Source organism: Manis javanica, chromosome 4, assembly GCF_040802235.1.
Source record: "Manis javanica isolate MJ-LG chromosome 4, MJ_LKY, whole genome shotgun sequence".
In the NCBI taxonomy this organism is placed as follows: Eukaryota; Metazoa; Chordata; class Mammalia; order Pholidota; family Manidae; genus Manis; species Manis javanica.
In genome coordinates, this window is record NC_133159.1 from 45,792,970 (window position 1) to 45,809,131 (window position 16,162).

The 16,162-nt window shown below is 39.5% G+C and overlaps 1 protein-coding gene and 1 long non-coding RNA gene across 13 annotated transcripts in view; one reads left to right on the plus strand and one right to left on the minus strand.

Moving 5' to 3' along the window:
• The window catches only part of FYB2 (FYN binding protein 2), a 110,523-nt gene that overhangs the window by 36,021 nt on the left and 58,340 nt on the right, over window positions 1-16,162 (minus strand). For all 12 annotated transcript variants that reach the window (XR_012130173.1, XR_005062241.2, XR_005062243.2 and 9 more), the window contains exons 6-8: window positions 8,961-8,995; window positions 6,652-6,683; window positions 2,686-2,782 (exon numbers count right to left, since the gene is read on the minus strand). Coding sequence is in view for 4 of the 12 variants with exons in the window: in XM_073233991.1 (XP_073090092.1) it covers window positions 2,686-2,782; window positions 6,652-6,683; window positions 8,961-8,995 (164 nt within the window). In the remaining 8 variants the exon portion in view is untranslated. The remainder of the gene's footprint in view (window positions 1-2,685; window positions 2,783-6,651; window positions 6,684-8,960; window positions 8,996-16,162) is intronic.
• On the plus strand, window positions 8,780-10,457 carry LOC118973029 (uncharacterized). The gene is made up of 3 exons (XR_012130176.1): window positions 8,780-8,938; window positions 9,054-9,249; window positions 9,994-10,457. It is a non-coding gene; the product is annotated as an uncharacterized lncRNA (long non-coding RNA).

Below are 16,162 nucleotides of genomic sequence, written 5' to 3' on the forward strand. Positions count from 1 at the left end.
CTTCATGCTCAGGGGTTTACTTACTCATGGTGCTCTCTTTGCTCATTCATTCCTCACAGATAGCTGTGATTTACTAGTTTACTTAATGCAGTCTTACTAGACTATACATTTCATGAGAATGCATACCATGTCTCTTGTCTACCTCAGAATGGCCAATGAATGCAAAGAGGCAGGCCCACAGGAGGCAGTCAGAATATAATAAGAGCATTGACTATAGCAGGCTCTTCATATATTTTCTCTCACGTTATCTTCATGATACCCTTTTAGGGAAATATTAGTCTTCTTAATAAAGATTTAGAAAGCTTAAATAACTGGACTCTGGTCTCATAGCTAGTAATCCACTGATTGAGGCAGGACTAACTAACAGATGCTGTTTTCTTTGCATGACATCTCATCTTTCCACCTGCATTCTTCTGCTCCTCACTTTTTTCCCTTCAGCATTTGTCAAACATTAAAGCTGAGACAGCATGCTAAGCTCTGGCGATGAATGCAGTGGACATGGTGGCTTACACACTGGTCAAAGGGAAAATACACACAAATGATTTAAGGTATAGTGTGGTGAGTGCTATTTACAGCAGTATTGCTCACTGAGATGAAAACAGAGAGGAGAGGGAGGTCAGTTCTCCTGGTGTAAGACAGGGCAGGTAGGGGAAGACTTCAAAAGCAGATTTAATGAAACTGTATTTTAAAATGTAGGTAAGAGATTGATCGAGGAGATAAAGGAATACCTGGTAGATAAATCGGCATGAGCAACGGCATGGGGTATTTGGAGAAATGTTAGTGTCCTATGGGGGTTCCTCATGAGGGAAGAGTAGAAGGGCCCAGGGAAGAGAGAGAGAGAGAAGGACCAGAGATGAGGCTGAAGAATGGGACTGAGTCAGGAAGGGTCTTGCATGCGAGGCAAAGAGTGGGCTTTATGTCCTAGTCAGGGAGCTGGGCAGGGGAGAAACCTGATCAGACTTGCATTTCAGAAAGATCTGGATAGACTGACAGGAAGAGACACCAGAGACAGAGGAGAATTAGAGTATTTCTGGTCAGCTAAGTGCTTTAGAATTATCAGATGACAGTGGGAGAGGGATTACTGTCCTGTCTATAAATGGACATGAGGAATGAGTGTTTGAAAGTACTTGGAAAAAACTAAAGTGATTATATAGGATGCAAGATATATCTAAAAACTAAAATGATTATATAAGATATAAGGCATGGAATTTGCTGAGTTCTTGGGAGATCTGGGATAACTACGAGAAGGAACAAGAGAAGGGGCATTGGCATTCTTTTAAGTCATACAGTCCAAAATGAGTTTTTAAAATTGGGACTAATGGTAAGAAAGCAATGAAGTCAATGTTTCACACAAGCATAGTGACCGTCTTCCTTCAGTGTATCCCCTCATGAAGCAGTATGTGGATTCTCTTAGGGCTGTCCTTGGGGATGCTTCCCAGAGAGGCTGAATCACAATGCATAACGTAAGACTGACTTACAATTTATATTTGATCCCAAAGAGCATCGCCCAGCCTGACCACTCACCACATTCACTAACATATTCCAAATAACTTTTAATAACTTCCAAAACTCAAATCCAGTCCATGAAAGTAGGAGTATGTCTGTTTGCTGGTAATCTGACCCCATACCTGGCTCTTGTCATACAGTCAGCACTGAAAAAGAACACTTTCTGCTCTTTCATGGTCAGTATCCTTAATCATGCTCCTCTACTGCCTTTTTCATATGTTCCCAATTAACCCCTTCCTGATCTCTGGCCTCAGCACCCATTTATGGACTTGCTCCTGTCCCCCCCGACCTTGACACAGGGTATAGCTTCACTGGCTCTGTTCCCTGTCTTCCATAATTAGTGACTTACTTCCTGTTTGCATTATGCCACTTTGTGGTCCTCTTTCAACACCCAGCCTGGCCTCTGGGCCTTCCAGCTCAGTCCTACCCTGTCAACAACCTGTGTGACTTACCCAAGCCCTGCAGAAGGAACTAGAACAATTCAATACTGTAGAGTAGACACATCCACAACAGGCATCTACAACCTTTTGCGCATTGGTAGTAGCCCCAGTGGTATCTATGGTTTAAGCCTCCTCAAGCATACTAGGTATTTGAGGGGAATCGTGTCAACTGGATATGGATTCACACACTTATACAGTATTTACTATTAATTAACATTATAATTAATGAACAATACTTTTAATTTTTATGGTTATGGCTTACAAAGCACTTTCATGTACATTACTGAGTTTTATCATCACAAATGAGATAGAGTCAGGATGGGAGTGGATATGGTAATTGGGTAGGGATTACTTATTATCTTTTAACAGATGGGGTGCCTGAACTCAGAGTATAGGTAACTCTTATAAGCACGGAACTTATGGAGACCCTCCAGGGTCCTGTGAGTGTGTGGTCAGTTCCTGAATGAGTGTTTATATTTTGCCCTGGGGGTCCTTTGCTGAATTCACACTAATCCCAGCCTGACTCTTAGGCCTGTCTCATACCTAAGTAGTGGAAACTCCATGGCGTTTATCATCCCACTGTAATTGTCACCTTCATTCACTTGATAAAATGCCCAACAGTCACTGCATCTTCTGTCTTTCTGGAGAACTGCAGGTCTCAGCCTCTAAAAAGTCACTCCATGAATGGACCCTGCTACCCAGCTGAACGGTACTGTTTGGAATGCTGGAACAAACATACCTTGACAAGATGGTTTGAATGTAGATCCTTTTCTGTTTTCTGAGGTTCCAATTCACATGGCTCTTTTTCCTCCACTTTCTTATCTTCATGTTTAGGGCTAAAATATGAAGAGATACCAGGGAAAAAGTGAAGTTTGGAGTGTTTAGATGACAGGTACCACCTAATCCTACAGGAAACAAATGGGAAAAATGAATTTAAACATACGTGAATCCTTTTCTTTTTAAAAGACCAGGATCAGCTCAACCATAGATACTTTCCCTGAGTTTCTGCATGCTACAATCAATGCAAGAGTGAATTCTTGCTTAAAGTCTCCTATTAACTCCCCATTGCCTGAAGGATAAAATGTCCCACTGTGATCTGACCCCCACCTTTCTTTCCAACTCCAATCTCCCTCTGCTCCTTCCCTCCACTTTTGCACTAGTCTGTTCCTCATAATTCCCCAAGCCTACCACCTATTTGAGCAACTCTCCCTTTTTATTTGACATTTCCTTTATCAGACATGTCTTCCACATCTTTATTGCTGGAAAACACAACACCCTTCTCAATCTGTCTATATCATCTTACCTCTGAGAATCTCTCCCTGATTTTTCCAAGCAGTCATACCTTCTTATCTGCTCCCTGAATGCTTTGTCCTGTCTTGTATTACAGTGTCTATGGATCTGTCTCCGGTTCCTCCACTTTGCCTTGAAAACTAACTAAAAATCAAGTCATAAATCAGCAGAGCTCTGTTATTTATGTGTGAATTCCCAGCACCAGTATGGTGTAATCCCTGGCCACCACAGCACAGCGCCTGGCACACAGTGGTTCTCAGCCAGTGTTCCCTAATGAAATGAATGGCTACCATGTACCAATATACAGATATCCCCCCCTTTCCCAAAGTTTACATTATGCCAATTCATTTTTTACAAAAGATCTACATTAGTACCTGAAAGAAATCCGAAGAGGATTTTTACTTTTATGAAGATAGGCAAAAAGCAAAAATAGCATTCAGCATTTGTTTTGCAGCCAGCTGTTACAGAGGCAGTGGGCACCCTGAGCTGCAAGAGTGGCCCTGCCAACCTCCTTCCCCAGGAACTGCACTCAGCAGCTCAGTGTCAGGCCACCATAGCTTTGAACTGTGTCTGTGAGTGCCTGTGCTTTACTTCTACTTATTTTGTGCATCCATTAGTAAGGTGTGCCCTGAAATATCAGAAAAGCTTAAGAGAGATTACTTTTTGGGTCTGGGAACACCAAAAAAATTTTTTTCCATGTAAGTTAATGGCAATTGCTTCTTTGCTTTATGTAGTTACATAAAACCTTATGAAAGGTTTCTACTTTTGGATAGTGGGGAAGACCTGTATAGACAACAGCTGCGGTGAGGAGTATAGGAGTCAGGGTGGAGAGTGTAATGAAAAAAATGAGGGCCAAGGACAGAATGCTGGGACCGTCAATGTCCACGTGAAAACTTCTGTTTCTGTATGCTAGTGAACTGTGGAGTTCTACATCCACGTTTATATGCAAGGCAGACAAAGAACCCTCAGAAACAATCAGAAGGGGTGGTCACGAAGGGAGGAAAAACACCGGGAAAGTGTGCTGTTCTGAAAGGCGGAAGAGTTTCAAAGAGTGTCCTTCATTCATCTAATTACTGAGCACTCTCGTCCACCATTAGGGCTGTGTACGAGCGCTTCTGTGATAAACAGGGGCTGTGGAGTGAGCACTGGTTCTAATCCCCACTACACCTCTTTCTAATAGCCTGAGATCAAGCTTTCTGAAAATCATATGTTTTCATCTATAAATGAAAGGCCACAAGGCCAAAGTACACTGTTACTGTGGAATGAGAATGAAATATGATAAAAATGTTGAAAGTCTAGCATTGTTCATAGCACATAGTGGACTGTCAGTAATTGTTGGTGTCCTTTTCTTCATCAAAGCATTTGCTGAGACAGAATTATGTAACGTTTTGTTCCCATTTCACACGGCTGATATTTCTCCTAAGGCGTTTACCTGCCTTGTTGATGTACATGTCCCTTGTAATCCATCTTCCTACCCCCAGGCCTTGGGATGCAAGGCTGATACAGCTGGATCTCCATACAGAACCATCAAATTTAATTTAATATTGTGACGTTCAGGAATACTATGGAAGGTGCTTTTCTTTGAAGCTCTTTTGTGGCTCCCTCTGGCCTATGGGATAAAGTCTGAATTTGTGCTGTCCAACAGAGTAGCCACTGTCCACATGTAGCTGTTGAACACTTGAAGTGTATCTGGTCCAAATTGAGCTGAAAATGTAAAATACATCTGGATTTTGGAAATTTGGTATGAAAAAAGAGTATAAAACACCTCAGTAATAGTTTTTATATTGATTACATGTTGAAATGATAATATTTTATATATACTGGGCTAAATAAAATACATTGTTAAAATTAATTTCACCTATTTTTTACTTTTTTCAAATGTGGTTACTAGAAAAATTTTAAATGACCCATGTGGTTTGTATTATCTTTCTATTGGACAAGGCTGGTCTAATAACATAGGGAGCTCAGGCCCTCCTAGAGCCAGCTCCGAATACTTCCCTGGCTTTATTCCTGCTGCTCCCACACTGCATTTCATACTCAAGTATTATCCTTGTTTGTTAATTCCTGTACCAGCCCCACTGTTTAACACTATGCCTGTGTCTTGCTCACACTATTCCTTGTGCCTGGGACATACATTCTGACATTTTCACCTGGCCAGCTCTTCATGTCTTTCAAGATCCAGCTCTGTTGTCACTATTCCAGGAATCACGCCTGGAGCCTCACCTCTGCTTTTACAACTTGCTTACCAGTGATCATATTATATTGTAATTTCCTACTTATGTGGCTATGTTCCCCTCCAAATACCCCCTGCCCCAAACCACTTTGGCCTCTACTTCCATCTTAAACCAAGGGTACGGAATCTATTGATTTTTGTACCTAGAAGCTAGTGTTGTGTGAAGAGAGTCAAAGCTCAGTAACTGTTGAACTAATTAGCCACTTGACAGGTGCCCAGTGCTATGCTAGATGGTAGAGGGTAATTATGGGGGTCATAGATTGAGCTAAGACCAGAACTCAGAGAGAGATGAAGCAGTTTCCCCCGTGATGCAGCACTTAGCACTTAGGTTTCTGCCCCACCAGGAATGTTGATACTTGCTTCTCCAGAGCTAACCAACCATGTTTATTCTAATCCATCAAAGATAACTTCAGGCGAAGAGTGATAGATACAGACTCTGAAGCGGCAAGTAAGGGCCCTGCTTTGCCCCCAGGAAGTAGGAGATGTATTAGGAATACCAAGCAAACAGGAGCCCTGCCCAGAACACAAGGAGCTCACAGACAAAAAGGCGTGGGGAGTCAGGATGAACTGGCATGTTAGCAAACAAATGACATACAGTGACATTAGTGCAAGCATGTGTGTATCTTATGGTACCTTATGGTACCACAGGGAACAGACTGGTTACTTCTCTCTGACAGAGGGGATTAGGAAGGGTTTTTACAGGAGGGAACATTTGATGGTCAGCTGATATATGCCCGATCATTAAGTTGGGGTGAATTAATGAATTAAGGGAACAAAATCAGCAAAGTTGAAATAGCTTAGTGCATTTTGGAAATTCTGTGTTCTTTGGGATTCAAACAGTGTTATATGCCTGTTTGACTGTGTGACTCTTCCACTGATCCAAGAGTCCCTGAGGGTAGTGGCTACGTCTCCAGCACTGCCACAGACCCAGTGGTTGGCAAATGGCTGGCACATGCTGGGGACTCAGCAGGTACTGGCTGAGTGAGTGCAGTGGGGCTATAATGAGGCATGGGGGAAAAGCCAGGCAGGACCCCTTCTGAGCACCTTCTCTGCATCAGGCACTGTATAAAGCACTGGAGAGGCTGACCCAGGTCAGGCACTGGAAACATTGAAGGAAACTATTTCAGTTGTCAGAGGATCAGTGGTTGGATTAATGCTTTTCCTTTTAAAGATAAAACTCACCTAAGTTCTTGATGGAGAAAAGTCTTCCAAGGCTGGAAATAAAGAGGAAGATGGTTATTTCCATAAGTCAACCCAAATCAGGCCTTGTTGCTTGATTACCACTCATTAGAGACTAGACCAAAAAGTGAGGCAGGTGAGGTCTCAGTACAGAGCAAAGGTAGACACTGACAACAGGAAGGTTCCATGAACTGTTGCCAGTGGAGCTGAAGATAATCTGAAAGGAAACCAAGCATTTCTCAAGTTACAGTATATGCCATAGGGAATGTATAATGTGACTTAGAAGAATAAATGGTTTTCCACATGCCTTTCTAGGAATGCATCTGTGGAATAAAGAACTGTTAAATCATATGAGGGAATATGAATTTATGATATTAGAGCAATGTTTCAGTGGGCAAAACTGGCATATGCAAATGTGCAAATCCTGCTAGGAATTCTCCCTTACTGATCATGCACCCTGTGATCAAGAATCATCTCTTGCATGATCTGGATTTGACTCTATTAAAATGATGTCCCAATGACCACAACACAGCCCCTCATTTATTCAGTCATCACATATCTGATGCCATTCATTATTGGGAATCTAGCCAGGAACTGTGAAGGATAGAGAAAATACCTAAGCATCAAAAATACTGCCACAGAGTGCAGGTCTTGCAGCTCGCATGCTCTCCTTTGAGGTGAGCCCTGCAGGCCTTCATTCAGGGACCACTGGTTTTTTGCCTCATATAATTCTAACAAACTGCAAGGCAGCATTGCTAGAGTGACAAATCAGAGGAATCTTGTTTCATATCTCTGCTATATTATGAATAGATTATTTAACCTCTCTGAGTCTTGAGTTCTCATGTGTAAAATGGAAGTAGTGATACCAGCTCACCAGGTAACACTGAGGATTACAGTCTGCTGTGTATGCACAGCATCCGGCATGTGAAGGACTCACTGCTAGACACAAAGATATTGACAGTACACAAAAATGTCAGAAGAGAGACAACAGTTAGAGCAAACAGATTTAGGGTGGTTTGGTGACAAGGCTACTAGCTCTGAACTCCCCAAAGGGCCCAGGAACCGCTCATAAAGAAGAGCATAAACTGTGCCCACTCAGTTCCTTAAGTTCCTAAGTACTGCAAGGCATCAGGAAAGGGTGGAATTGGATTCCACTCACCAGGCTTAAAGATATGGAGATGAATACGATACACGTGTGAGGGCTAAAAGATTTAAAAATTAAAAATACTTTGTTTTTATCTTGAATAGGGTAAAATTTCATCATTTGGAGAGTTCACTTGTGCAGGAAAGTTTATTTGCTGATGTTGCCAGGTAAGTGAAGCACTTTAATAGAATATTTCTACTCTTGTTAATAGGAATAATAATCCTTTATAGCTTTCTAGCTGTTAAGTGTATCCAGACATGAACAATCCTTTCCAGTGAGCATAAGAAAGCTGATACAGAAAGATGAGGTATTAGACTAAATGAATTCAGTGAGGAAGGAGTAGCACGTTCCTGACTGGGTCACAACATGAGGTAGGTGTCTGCTGAGTGCCAGGTGCTGTACTCGGTGCTCACCTCCCCTGTCTGACTTCGTTCTCTCAGCAATTCAGTGAAACAAGTACTGGTCCCCTTATTTACGGAGCAGCTACTACTGCAGATATGGTAGCCACAAGGCATATGCTTCCTGCCCTCATGAAGGCAGCATTTACAAAAGACACAACTGAAACTCAGAGAAAAATGCCTAGAGCAGATGCCAGGCAGTTATGATTAAACTGTTTATCTGAATTTATCTTATTTTCATTCCCACAATGATCCCAGGTGTGGGTAATTCTATTATCTCTATTTTATAGTTGAGGAAATGGAGGTTCAGATCACACAGTGAGGAGCTGGGATTGAGGCCAGCAGCGATTCTGCTTAGGCCCTAATCAAGTTGCTACATTGGCTCCAAGGGGGCACCTAGCACCATGCCCACCAGGAGCCCAGAAAATGTGCCTTTAAGGGTCTTGTTATTCTTGTGAAGGCATAAGTTATGCAAATTTGGCTTCTGCCAAGGAGCTCTTCTCTCTGAAAAGACAGTTATTAAAGGCCAGTTGGTGCTAAGGGGCCGAGAATGGATCAGGGCTGTCTTCTCCCATTCCATCACACACTTTCTGCCTCTGATATTACAGGGCTCAGGCTTCAGAATCTTAGCAGCTGGAGTCTGAAAAGCCCCAGAAATCAAGGAAACCGACAGACAAGAATCCTTCCTCTCTCATAAAAGAAACTACTTCAGCATCAACTCTGCACACTTGTGTTAGTTATAAAGTTGGTAAGAAGAGAGGAAACAATACCTTTTGGAGTTCTTCAATTTCAACTTCATAAGTTGCTAAAACAAATACAAAAACAATTATTTCAAAGGCTGTTTATCCATCCATTTTTTACAGTACCCAGGATTGAAGCAGTTATGAAAGATTCCAGAGTTCAGTTTTCTCGAACTTCAGAGCATTGATCTACGTGAGGCTTTGCCTACATGGTTTGGGAAATTCTTGGGTCACTGATCATGGTTTTAATTTCTGCGGGGATTTCCAGGATGGAATGTACAGTCTGAAAACATTTAAACAATTTCAGTTTCCTATTTTGGTAAGACTCCCTGCTTAAGAGAAAGCGCTGAAATCTAGTGATAGAGATCAGAAAGCAAACACGGAAGGAAAAAAGGCCAAAAGAAAAAAGCCTAAATTTCACTTCAACAAAGTGAACTCCATAGCTTGCCCAAAAGTGCTCGCTCCATGAGTGTTTTGTTTCCCTTGTACAGCTTGAAAAGAGGAGACTGAGCACCAACTAAGGCTCAAATACATTTTTTTCCAGTAATTCTGTGACTTGTATTTAATAATTATGATGCCAACCTTAATTATTAACAAATACAAGTAGTGGCAAGAATTTGGGTTCAGAGTCCAGTCCTGGCACTTCCTACCTGTGGGACTGCAGACAAATTAACTTCATTTCTTTAAGCCTCAGCTTGCTCATCAGAGAAATGTGGCCCCTTGTTACCTGTCCTATACAGTTAAGGGGGAAATTAAAGGAGGTGATGTGAGAAATGTGGTATACCTAGCAGAGCACCAGATGCTGTATAAAAAGTGATGGGCTTTTTGATAAAATTGATTTTTCTTTGCTTAAATGTTATGTATAAAAATGTCCCCACTCCTGATAATGAATATGTGTGCAGAGGAAGTAGAACTCCCGGCTCTGTTTATTTTTTCTTTCTTACTGCTAGGGTCCTGAAGCTTTAGTTTGGAAAACTGACCAAACAACATGTTGCATTTTAAGCCATTATTATTCCAAACATACAATCCACTGATAAAGTAAAAAAAAATCTTTCTCAACTAGGTTTTCTTTAGGAGCTGTCTGCATATGATGGTTGACACAAAGACCTGAAGTTCTGTGTGGATGATGAGCAATAAGCACTTCAACTTAGGTAACTGTGCACTTCTATTTTCACTGACTTTTGAATCAAGACATTTTGCTATTGCTTACTTTAAAAACTTTAGCTACTAATACACTTAAAAATATCTGCTTATGCAATTTGCCCCATATCCATTCCAAATATGGATTTCTTTTTCAATTAAGAAGAAATCTCCTCCCTCAATTTATTTACCATTCTGTATTTTTCAAAGAATTAACAAATCTTGATCTCTTTGCTTCTCCTTACCACCTGGGGTCAGGGGGAGATACTGTTCTGTTTTAGAAATGTGGAAACTGAGGCTTAATGAAACCTTGCTTGCCAAGGCTAGTAAAGATAATACATACTGAATTAATAATGCATTCATAATTTGATACTGATTTTTAACAAAGTGGGGGGTTCTCCAATGGTAAGTTTGCCAATAAAACTTGCTCCCACGGTAAGAATATAAAGTACAAAGGGTTGTACTCCAGGGATCAGGAAGGAACTAGGTTTCGTAACAGGAGGATACAACCCTCAGCATTGGAGCCCTTTCACTAGCCACATGGAGTTACATAACTCTTTCTCCACTGAATAGGTGGGAGAAAAAGGACAAATACCAGAAGGACAAATCTCTCCCACCTAGGAGAAAAAGAGCAAGCATGAAATGATGGTCCTCAGCAACCCTCCAAATGCGAGTACCATAACATGATCATGTCTTGCAGACCCTTAGCTCTTTCTCCAGGTACTGACTCCCTGTGTGAACTCAGAGTAGGAGGTGAGAGGACTATTATTAATATTGTTAAAAAGAATAATAAAATGCACCTAACATTTTAAACACTTATGGATAGCAGGCAATATACAAACTGTTTAAATGCACAATTTTACATAATTCTCATGATGTTCACCACTAATATTCCAATTTCACTGATGAGGAAACTAGACATCCAGAGAGTAAAGCAATTTGCCCAAGTCGACTCAGTTAGGAAATGGCTTTCAAACTTTCTTCCAGCCATGGCATCATTCATTTAAATGGAATATTACCCAGGAGCATAAACACAACTTGTCTGGGTAAAATTATCCCCAAAGGTCTCAAAGACCCTGCTGGACAGCCCTAGGGACTAGACCAGTCTGAATGGCTGGTCTAGATGGCCTCTGAAGACAATTCTGCACAGCATCCAGAACAGTCTAAATCCTGGTTACCCAACACCAATTTCTGTATAAACAGGTGAAGCCTCAGAAAGTTACCTGTGCTGAGCTACTACACACCCCTGACAGGATGGTCTTTGTTTTCCTGGCATTTTTCAAGAGACAGAATCAATTCAATGGTGATAACAAAAACTAACTCCCTCATCCTCTCCCTTCTCTTTCTTCCTTCTCTCTTCCAGAAAGGTATCATTTAGATTCTTCACCCTTGGTGGGCAGAGAAAGGAGAACAATCCCCTTTGAGATAAACTGTATAAGAGGCTTATGTTGAGGTTATTTTTTTACCTATGGATATAATTGCTCTGATACCTTTAAAGGCTATCTTTCCTCCACTGAACTGCCTTTAAAATTTTGTAAAAGGAAAACCAATTTGTGTAGGGCATATCTGTGTAGGTCTCACTTCTGGCTTCTCAATCATGTTCCATCATTTTATGTGTTTCTCTTTCCCAGTACCACAATTTTGCTTACCATTGCTATAACTGAAATTAGGTAGTCTGATACCTCTCACTTTTTCTTCTTCAAAATGGCTTTTTAGCTATTCTAGTTCCATAGTCTCTCTATACACATTTTAGAATAATCTTATCAATAGCTACAAAAGATCCTGCTGGGATTTTTATAGCTTTAAACCTATATATTAACTTGGGGAGAATTAACATTTTTACTATGTTTAGTTTTCCAATCCATAAACATGTTATCTCTCCATTTACTTAGATTTTCTTTGAATTACTTTATCAGCAATTTGTAGTTTTAAAAATTTAAGTCTTACACATGTTTTGTTAGGTTTAAGTCCAAGTAACTTAATTAATAATAGGTTTAATCTCAGTAACTGAGAAATCTTCTTTTTCTTGAGCAATTGTAAATAGTATTTATTTTAAAATTTTAGTTTCCAGGTGTTCATTGTTAGTATATAGGAACATCATTGATTATCTAATGTTTATTTTGTATCCTGTAACCCTGCTGAACTTATTTAAGAGAACTCTAAGAGAGATTTTTTGCTCTTGTTGTTTGTAAATTCCTTAGAACTCCCTACCCAGACAATCATTTACAAATAAGGACAATTTATTTTGTTCTTTTTTCATCTGTAGGCCTTTTATTTCCTTTTCTTGCCTTATTGTACTGGCTGGAACTTCCAGCACTATGTGAAGTAGGAATGTTAAGAGCAGACATCCTTGCCTTACTTCTATTTTTAGGGAGAAAGTATTTAGTGTTTCACCATTAAGTATCATGTCGGCTACAGGCTATTTGTAAGTGCTCTTTACCCCCCTACCCAACCATTCCTGTTTTTCTGAGAGTTTTTCATGGATAGGTATTAACTTCTCAAATGTTTTTTCAGCATAGATTGATATGACTGTGTGATTTTTCTTCTTTAGGTTGTCAATATGGTAGATTTCATTAATGGTGAATATTGAATTAGCTTTGCATCACTGAAACAACCAACACTTGGTCATGGTGTATAATTCTTTTTGTATCTTGCTGAATTTTGTTTGCTAATATTTGTTAAGGATTTTTATGACTATTCTGATTAAGAATATTAATCAGCTGTTTTCTTCTTTTGTACTATTTTAGTCTGGGCTTGGTATCAGAGTAACACCAGCTAAAAACGTTTAGGGAGAATTTCCTTCTCTTCCACTTTTCTGGAAAAGAATGTGTAAAATTGGTGTTAGCTCTTCTTTAAACATTTAGTAGAATGCACCAGTAAATTATCTAAACTTTGAGATAATCTTTTTGGGAGTTTTAAAATTATACATAAAATTCTTTAATAGTTACAGGGCTATTCAAATGACTTGTATTGAATGACTTATGGTAGTTTGTGTATTTTGGGGATTTATTCCATTTTTATCTAACTTGTCAAATCTATATGTGTAGAGTTGTCCATAATGTTCCCTTATTATCCTTATGATGATGTCTGCAGTATTTCTAATATTATCTGTTTAATTAATATTGTTAATTTGTCTCTTCTTTCTTGGTTTATCAGTCTTGCTAGAGGTTTGTCACTTTTAGTGATCTTTTCAAAGAACAAGCCTTTGATTTAATTGATTTTCTGTACTGTTTTTGCATTTTCAATTCATTTGTTCTTTCCTCTATTATTTCATTCTTTCTACTTGCTTTGGGTTTACTTTGCTCTTCTTTTTCTATGTTCTTGAGGTGGGATTCTGATTTAAGGCATTTCCTTTTTTTTAAGGTAAGCATTTACTGCTGTTAATTTCCTCTCAGCATTGCTTAAGCTGTGTCCCACAAATTTTAATGTTGTATTTTCATTTTTATTCAGTTCAATGTATGTTTTGATTTGTTCTGAGATTTACTTTTTTGACCCATGGATTATTTAGAAAAGTGATGTTTTGTTTCTGAGTGTTTCAAGAGTTTCCTGTTATCTTTGGTTATTGACTTCTAGCTTGATCACATCGTGGTCAGAAAATTTACTCCGTAAAATTTCAATTACTTTAAGTTTTTTGAGGTTTGTTTTATAATCTACCTTGAATGTACCATATTCAGAATATGGACTATATTGGTGTATGCTTATGGGCACTTGAAAAGTATGTGCATTCTGCTCTTGTGTGTACTACAGATGTTGATTTGATCTTGTTGGTTGATGGTGTTGATGAGTTCTTCAATATCCTTGTTAATTTCCTGCCAAGGTATTCTGTTAATTGTTGAATGTTAGCATCTCAAACTACAGTAGTCTATTTATCTACTTCTTTCAGTTTTTGCTTCATATATTTTGCAGCTGTGGAGTTTGGTGCCCACACATTCAGGAATGCTATGTCTCCTTGACATATTGAGCCTTTTACCATTATAGAATGTCCTTCCTGGTAATTTTCTTTGCTCTGAGGTTTACTTTATCTGTTATTAATACAGCCACACTTACCTTCTTTAATGCTCTATGATTTATTATTTTCCATCTTTTTACTTTGTCCACTTATACTGTCATATTTGAAGTGAGGCTGCATAGCTTCATCAGGTTTTATGATCCAGTCTTCCAATTTCCCTTAATTGGTATATTAGGCAATTCATTTTTTTTAATTCGTTTTGTTATCATTAATCTACAATTACATGAAGAACATTGTTTACAAGACTCCCCCCTTCACCAAGCCCCCCCCACAAACCCCATTACAGTCACTGTCCATCAGCATAGTGAGATACTGTAGACTCACTACTTGTCTTCTCTGTGTTGCACATCCCTCCCCATGCCCCCCCCACATCATACATGCTAATTGTAAGGGCCCCTTTCTTTCTCCCCACCGTTATCCCTCCCTTCCCATCAATCCTCCACAGTCCCTTAACCTTTGGTAACTGTTAGTCCATTCTTGGGTTCTGTGATTCCGCTGCTGTTTTGTTCCTTCGGTTTTTCTTTGTTCTTCTACTCCACAGATGAGTGAAATCATTTGGTACTTGTCTTTCTTCACCTGGCTTATTTCACTGAGCATAATACCCTCTAGCTCTATCCATGTTGTTGCAAATGATAGGATTTGTTTACTACTTATGACAGAATAATATTCCATTGTGTGTATGTACCACATCTTCTTTATCATTAATCTACTGATGGACACTTAGGTTGCTTCCATTTCTTGGCTATCGTAAATAGCGCTGCGATAAACACAGGGGTGCATCAGTCTTTTTCAAGCTGAGCTGCTGCATTCTTAGGGTAAATTCCTAGAAATGGAATTCCTGGGTCAAATGGTATTTCTATTTTGAGCTTTTTGAGGAACCTCCATACTGCTTTCAACAATGGTTGAAGTAATTTACATTCCCACCAGCAGTCTAGGAGGGTTCCCCTTTTTCCACAACCTTGCCAACATTTGCTCTTGTTTGTCTTTTGGATGGTGGTGATCCTTACTGGTGCGAGGTGATATTTCATTGTGGTTGTAATTTGCATTTCTCTGATGACTAGCGATGTGGAGCATCTTTTCATGTGTCTGTTGGCCATGTGAATTTCTTCTTTGGAGAACTGTCTGCTCAGCTCCTCTACCCATTTTTTAATTGGATTATTTGCTTTTTGTTTGTTGAGGTGCATGAGCTCTTTAAATATTTTGGATGTCAACCCTTTATCAGATCTGTCATTTATGAATATATTCTCCCATACTGTAGGGTACCTTTTTGTTCTATTGATGGTGTCCTTTGCTGGACAGAAGCTTTTCAGCTTGATATAGTCCCACCTGTTCATTTTTGCTTTTGTTTCCCTTGCCCAGGGAGATATGTTCATGAAAAAGTCATGCATGTTTATGTCCACGAGATTTTTGCCTATGTTTTTTTCTAAGAGTTTTATGGTTTCATGACTTACATTCAGGTCTTTGATCCATTTTGAATTTACTTTTGTGTATGGGGTTAGAGAGTGATCCAGTTTCATTCTCTTACATGTAGCTGTCCAGTTTTGCCAGCACCATCTGTTGAAGAGACTGTCATTTCCCCATTGTATGTCCATGGCTCCTTTATCGAATATTAATTGGCCATATATGTTTGGGTTAATGTCTGGAGTCTCTATTCTGTTCCACTGGTCTGTGGCTCTGTTCTTGTGCCAGTACCAAACTGTCTTGATTACTGTGGCTTTGTAGTAGAGCTTGAAGTTGGGAGCAAGATCTCCCCCACTTTATTCTTTCTTCTCAGGATTGCTTTGGCTATTTGGGGTCTTTGGCGGTTCCATATGAATTTTTGAACTATTTGTTCCAGTTCATTGAAGAATGCTGTTGGTAATTTGATAGGGATTGCATTGAATCTGTATATTGCTTTGGGCAGGATGGCCATTTTGATGATATTAATTCTTCCTAGCCAGGAGCATGGGATGAGTTTCCATTTGTTAGTGTCCTATTTAATTTCTCTTAAGAGTGTCTTAGATTTCAGGGTATAGGTCTTTCACTTCCTTGGTTAGGTTTATTCCTAGGTATTTTATTCTTTTTGATGCTATTGTGAATGGAA